Source organism: Myotis nattereri (genome assembly GCF_964212035.1).
Source record: "Myotis nattereri genome assembly, chromosome: 2".
NCBI lineage: Eukaryota > Metazoa > Chordata > Mammalia > Chiroptera > Vespertilionidae > Myotis > Myotis nattereri.
Genome location: NC_138076.1, coordinates 160790989 through 160798116, shown reverse-complemented (window position 1 = coordinate 160798116; position 7128 = coordinate 160790989). Strand labels below are relative to the sequence as shown.

Here is a 7128-nt window from a genome sequence, read left to right as displayed (position 1 = left end):
GATCAAACCCACAACCAGGGCATGTGACCTGGTTCGTTGATTGACAGTCAACCATACCAGCCAGGCCTGAGCCTGATTTTTAAGACTAGTAAAGCCAGGCCGACATGGCTGGGTGGTTGAGAGTTGACCTATGAACCAGGAGATCATGGTTGCTGGCTCAATCCCCAGTAGGGGGTGTGCAGGAGGCAGCTGATCAATGATTCTCATCATCGATGTTTCTCTCTCTCTCTCTCCCTCTCCCTTCCTCTCTGAAACCAATTAAAAAAAAAAGACTAGTAAGATAGTGTTAGGATTGTCAAAGGAGGAATGCACAAGGCTAAAGTGGTAAGGGATTATAAATTTACGAATTCATGCACCAGTGGGGTCCCTCGGCCTGGCCTGCGCCCTCTCACAATCTGGGACCCCTCAAGGGGTATCAGAGAGCTGGTTTCAGCCCAATCCCACAGGCCAGGCCGAGGGACCCCACTGGTGCACAATCAGGGCTGGGGAGGGATGTAGGAGGTTGGCCAGCTAGGGAGGGGTCATGGGAGGGCTCCAGGATGTGTCCAGCCCATCTCACTCTGTCCCGATTGGCCGGACCTCAGCAGCAAGCTAACCTACCAGTCTGAGTGTCTGCCCCCTGGTGGTCAGTGCATGTCATAGCAAGCAGTTGAGCGACCTTAGCATATCATTAGCATATTATGCTTTGATTGGACAACTGGACACTTAGCATATTAGGCTTTTATCATATAGGACTGGAGGCCAGGTGCACCTAATTCGTGTACAGGTGGGGTCCCTCAGCCTGGCGGGCGATTGGAGCCAATCGGGGCTGCAGGAGGTTGGCCAGTCGGGGAGGGGCTGCGGGAAGTGGGCCTGCTGCGGGAGGTTGGCTGTGGGAGCGCACTGACCATTAGGGGGAAGCTCCTGCATTGAGCGTCTGCCCCCTGGTAGTGTGCGTCATAGCGACTGGTTGGCCAGTCTCTTGGTCGCATAGGCTCATATATATATGTATATATATATGTATAGATAGATAGATAGATAGATAGATAGATAGATAGATAGATTAGGTCATCTGGATACCAGTGCCAGCACCCAGCAAAGGGGAGTTAGATTTTAAAGGACTCCAGGTGGGCTTTTTCTGGGAGGGTCCAGATCCTGGGAAGGTCCAGAGAGGAAGGATAATGGTCTTAGCAAGTGGAATGTGGTCTAAGGGAAAGGGAATGTCCGTTGTGAAGTGGCCTAAAGATCAGTTTCCAGGGGAGGGGTATCCATTCAATTATTTGATCAGACCTAACAGGTCTTGCACCAGGCCTCTCCAATGATTTAATTGTATACAAATTTAATTGTGTTGAAAATATTTCTGAAAACTTGAGAGCCAAAATCTTTAGAGCCTATTCAGTGTCATTGCCCCTTTCTGTATATTTCTTAGTACTCCCCCAGGCTCCTGGATTCCTGGTAATATCTCTAGTTCAGTTTAAGAGATCAGAAAGGGGAGGGTTGGGGGGAATGATCTTCCAAAATTAGAGATGAAGTCCTTAATGTAAAGTGAGTAAGGTTGTAGCTCAACCTTCTGTTCCCTAGAGGGCAGTGTAGATATCTTTGCCCCAGGTTCACAGCCAGCCAATGACAAAACAATTTTTAGTCCTGCACCAAATGCTAGAGCAAATTATTTGTATTAGTGTTCTTTGCTCTAAGATTATGAGCGATTATAATCTTCCTAATTTGGGGTGTTATATATGTCGTTGCTCTTGTTAAACGACGATTTTGAAAAATTGACTTAACGAATCAAAATTAAAAAAACGTGGCTATTCTGTGTTGATGGTTCCCTAATTTGGGGAGAAATTTGACTAGTCCACGAAATCTCAAAGTCTTTGAACCACTATTTAGGCTTCGTTTCTGCTCATTCTTGTATATAAGAATCGCTTGACCTTGTTTTTTCTAAAAGGCAAACAGGGCTGTTGTCGCTGCAACATAGATGTTGATCAAAAACAGGGTGGAGGCGAGCCTCCCCGCCAAGAGAAAGCGGGCTGGATCCCGCGGCCTCGTCCAGTGAACGCACCTTTATTCTCAGCTGTAGGCGGGGCGGGGGCATCCCAGTCTTCCATCTTTCAGCCCAACCTTTGGAGTCCTCGTCACCTTCCACTGCCCAGGGTCCGGACATCAGTGAGGGTCCCATTCCCTGCCCGGCGAGGGTGTAAAACAAACTGCCCTAGCTTCTAGCCCTGGAGGCGCCCCGCCTGCTTTGGCTCCAGGAGGCGGGCCCAGCAGCTCGCAGGCCCGCCAATGGCTGGGCGACCAGCCGAGGAACGCAAATGATCCTTCAACTCCAACCGACGTCACAGCGCTGGCCTCGCCCCTTCACCAGCGGTCTCCGGCGCCGGACGGGTCCATCACGCGGACCTCAAACCGGGTAAGGGGTTTGGGGCCGGGAGAGGGAAGTGGAGGGGGAAGGGCTAGTGCCCTGGGCCACGGTGGGGGCCTTGGCACCCAGGGGTGCTTGGAACTCCAAGAACAACAAAATTGCCAGTACCCACCTCCACTCCCGCTCTCTGGGTGCTCCGGGGGCACGGGGTGTTGCTACAAGACACTCTTGTGCCAGCTTCTGGATGGTGGCATGGGGACCAGATGCCCTGGTGCTGGACATATCCTCCTACCTACAGTGCCCCTGAGGAGTGGGGAGCCACCACCCGCACAAGGCGTGGCATCTTTTATGTAGCAGAAGGCTGCCTCTCCTAAAACCTGCGACATTGAATTGACTGAGTTCCCCTGCAGGTCAGCCCTACCTGCACCACTCCAGTCTGACTCAAGTGGGCTGCTGGGATTGAGGGCAGGTGGGAGGAAGGGAGAATGAGAGGCCCATGGCCCAGGAGTGAAATGCAGACCCTGCTCCTACTTCTTTCTCCCTCAGTTTTTCTGCCTGCCCTGCAGCATCTCATCAGCCACTGGGACTCTACTCACTCCTCCGGTCTTGGTGGGGGTCAGTGATCTGCTCAGTGCTGTGAGGAAGAAACTGTTGCAGGGCAGAGAACAGAATAATTACCTTCTTCCTACTCTAGCCCATACCCTGACACACTGGCCATTGACGCCTCAATTTGCTGAGCTCACTGGAGTGGCATAGACAAGGTAAGGGTGGGGACCTGGGATTGGGGTCCAGTTCCCAGCTGGGTTCAATTTTTTTAGGGTGGGTGGAGAGAGAGGAGGGGACTGAAAGGCCTTCAGAGATAATGTTATTACTTGTTTACTGATCACAGCAGCTGGCTATGGGTGATCTCATTTCCTAGATGAGGAAGCAAGTTCAGGGAGGCTTTGTTCGTTATGTTGCCCAGGGAACAGAGCTGGTTAATGGCTGAGCCGGTTTCTCAAAGCAGTTTGACTCCAGAATCAGGTCCCGCACCCCATTAGGCTGCCACTACCTTTTTTACCTTTTTGTTCCTGTTTAAGTCAATCTGCCCTTCAGTTGTCTTCTCCTGTATTAAGAAATAAATTTTGGCCCTACCCGGTTTTGCTCAGTAGATAGAGCGGCCTGCAGACTGAAAGGTCCCAGGTTCAATTTCGGTCAAGGGCATGTACCTTGATTTCAGGCACATTCCCAGTAGGGGATGTGCAGGAGGTAGCTGATTGATGTTTCTAACTATCCTTCTCCCTTCCTCTCTATAAAAAATCAATAAAATATATTTTAAAAAAAGAAAGAAATTTTGCCCTTTTAGGCCCAAAAGTAGAGTGGAGGGTGGGAGATGGGTGATTCTAGAAGATTCCTATTTCTCCCTCTAACCCTATTCCCTTTCATCCTGTCAGTACAGTCTGTGTCTGAAATGCTCCAGGTTTTCTCTAAGGGCCCATGTGGACCCCCACTCCTACCCTTTGGCCTCATTACCACAGAAAAAGTCCCTCCAGATGACCTCCTCTGTGTCTTCCTCCCACTCATTCCCTCAAACTGCCCTAATAGCATCCCCTCCCAGGAATTCCTATCTTGATCTCAGAATCTTCCTCCTACAGGTCTGCCACAATGCTGCTGCTGCTGCATAGAGCTGTAGCCCTGGGGCTCAGACCCGCCTGCAGGTAGGCCAGCCCATCCTAAAAGGTCTCCTAACCCATATCTTTTACCCCCAGTATCTTTATGTTTAAAAAAAGAAAGAAATTTTGCCTTTTAGGCCCAAAAGTAGAGTGGAAGATGGGAGATGGGTGATTCTAGAAAATTCCTATTTCTCCCCCTAACCCTATTCCCTTTCATCCTGTCAGTACAGTATCTTATCTGCCAGATAAGATAATTACGATGGTGGCAAGGAAGGAAAGGGTAAGCCAGATCCCACTTGTCTCACCTATCCCTGGAGAAAACAAGTTCCAACTAAAGGAGCCACTGGCCAGCCAGGGAGAGGTAAACCCCAGGCCTTCGCTGATCAGAAGTGTGTTACTAAGAAGACTCACTTTCTCTTCCAGATTCAAGTCTACCCACTCAAGGCTCTGCATTCAGGCCTGCTCTACAAATGATTCATTTCAGCATCAGTGCCCCAGCCGTGCCTTCTCTACAGATAACTCCAGCACCAGGGGATGGAGAGTCATGGGGACCCTGTTAGGCCTTGGTGCAGTGTTGGCCTATCATGACCGTCGTTGCAGGGTAAGTGGGAAAGGAAAAGACTTCACTCTCAGGGATCCTAGTGTGCTCCCAGGCAAGCCAGGGTGTTACCACAGAGCCCACAGTTGACACGTCTTCATGCACAAGTAGAGATGAAATCTGCTACTTCCATTTCCCAGTGGCCACGACTTTGTGGATTGGCTTAGGGTGAGCTGCAGTGATTGCTTCTTAATATTCTGTTCCCTTTTGCCTCACCCCTGTTCTGCCTGCAGGCTGCTCAGGAGTCACCACACATATACACCAGAGAGGAAGTAAAATCCCACAGCAGCCCTGAGACTAGGATCTGGGTGACTCTGGGCTCTGAGGTCTTTGATGTCACAGAATTTGTGGACCTACACCCAGGGGGGCCATCAAAGCTGATGCTAGCAGCTGGGGGTCCTCTAGAGCCCTTCTGGGCCCTCTATGCTGTTCACAACCAGTCCCACATACGTGAGATACTGGCTCAGTACAAGATCGGGGAGCTGAGCCCTGAAGACAAGATGCCATCCACTTTGAAGACCTCTGACCCTTACGCTGATGATCCTGTACGTCACCCAGCTCTGAAGGTCAACAGCCAGCGCCCCTTTAATGCAGAGCCCCCCCCTGAGCTGCTGACAGAAACCTACATCACACCCAATCCTATCTTCTTCACTCGAAACCATCTGCCTGTACCTAACCTGGACCCAGACACCTATCGCCTGCATATTGTAGGACCACCTGGGAGACGGCCACTGTCTCTGTCCCTGGATGACTTACACAAGTTCCCCAAGCACGAGATCACGGTCACCCTGCAGTGTGCTGGCAACCGGCGCTCTGAGATGAGTCAGGTAAAAGAAGTAAGAGGTCTGGAGTGGAGAACAGGCGCCATTAGCACTGCACGCTGGGCTGGGGCACGACTGTGTGATGTATTAGCCAAGGCTGGTCACCAACTCCGTGAAACTGAGGCCCACGTCTGCTTTGAGGGACTGGACTCGGACCCCACAGGGACTGCCTATGGAGCATCCATCCCTCTGGCTCGGGCCATGGACCCTGAAGCTGAGGTCCTGCTGGCATATGAGATGAATGGGCAGCCTCTGCCTCGTGACCACGGCTTTCCTGTGCGGGTGGTGGTTCCTGGTGTGGTGGGTGCCCGCCATGTCAAATGGCTGGGCAAAGTGAGTGTGGAACCGGAGGAAAGTTACAGCCACTGGCAGCGGCGAGATTACAAAGGCTTCTGTCCTTCCGTGGACTGGGACTCTGTAGATTTTGACTCTTCTCCATCTATTCAGGAGCTTCCTGTCCAGTCAGCCATCACAGAGCCCAAGGATGGGGAGATGGTAGAGGCAGGGGAGGTGACTGTCAAGGGCTATGCGTGGAGTGGTGGTGGAAGGGCTGTGATCAGGGTGGATGTATCTCTGGATGGGGGCCTAACCTGGCAGGTGGCTGAGCTGGATAGAGAGGAACAGCGCCCCCGCAAGGCCTGGGCCTGGCGGCTCTGGCAGCTGCAAGCCCCTGTACCACCTGGGAAAAAGGAACTGAACATTGTTTGTAAGGCTGTAGATGACAGCTACAATGTGCAGCCAGACAACGTGGCCCCAATCTGGAACCTGCGAGGCGTGCTCAGCAATGCGTGGCACCGTGTCCATGTCCGTGTTGCCTCATGAGAAAGTGAAATGGCACCATCTACTCCCCAGAAGCACCTTCTCAACCCCTTTCCACACCCATCCATTAGCCTCATTTCCACAGAAAAACCTTTCTCTCCATCTCTCCACTTCTCTCAGAAACTTGTACTCTGCCTTCCTAAGCCACACACAGGTACACACATTGGACATTTCCACCTAGGCGCCACCCTCCTTTGACAGTGTCACATACTACTGTCCATTGACTCTGTGCCAGGAGGTGAGAGCTATTGGAGCAAGGGGCTAGAAGTGAGAAGAATATTTCTGGAAACACGCACTATTTTCTCTTCTTACCCCACTTCCACTTCCAATGTTGATCACCACTGAGGCCTTATTTTGCTTTTCTTGGATTCTTCAGAGAATGTATGTGTAAGAAAAATGGATATGTGATTTGCTGTTGCCCCGCCGGGTTGCCAGGGGTTGTGAACAGTGTAACCCTCTTCCTTTATAATTACACTTTTATAAATATATCAATAAAGCATCCTTTTAAGACTACAAGGCTACAAAAAGAAAAGGTGGTGACTTTTGGGACCTCTCCAGGCTGGGGAGTGAGCATGTTGCAGAAGGGAGGTGCATGGTACTGGGAGGTGTCCTGAGATGACTCAAAACAAACGCTGGAGGAAAGGGAGAAAGCAAACAGGTGCAGGGAAGTCAAGAAGTGGGGCTTCCTTCTCTGCGGTCCGTCACATCTGCAGGGCTACTTGGGAGACTGACCGCAAGACACCCCTCCAGAGAGGAAAAACTATTTGCCACCCCGAAGCCCCGCCCCCTCACTATTGCTACGCACTTGGCAGGAATGGCAACGAGCGCTAAGAGGTTAAAGTCAATGTTGTCTTACGAGGTTCAGGGACAAAATTTGGCCCTAGGGGCAGATGTGCC

The 7128-nt window shown here is 51.3% G+C and overlaps 1 protein-coding gene across 2 annotated transcripts; it reads left to right on the top strand.

Moving 5' to 3' along the window:
* The first annotated feature begins 1481 nt into the window (after positions 1–1481).
* Positions 1482–6753, top strand: SUOX (sulfite oxidase). 2 transcript variants are annotated; one of them, XM_081084922.1, is made up of 5 exons: positions 1482–2389; positions 3036–3102; positions 3976–4038; positions 4417–4594; positions 4825–6753. In XM_081084922.1, exons 3-5 carry the CDS (start codon positions 3986–3988, stop codon positions 6232–6234), a joined length of 1641 nt encoding a protein of 546 aa, XP_080941048.1. In that variant the 5' UTR covers positions 1482–2389; positions 3036–3102; positions 3976–3985; the 3' UTR covers positions 6235–6753. The 2 variants fall into 2 exon arrangements, with proteins under 2 accessions (XP_080941048.1, XP_080941049.1); XM_081084923.1 differs by lacking the exons at positions 1482–2389; positions 3036–3102 and having other exon boundaries at positions 3711–4038; positions 4825–6747.
* Positions 6754–7128: the final 375 nt, after the last annotated feature.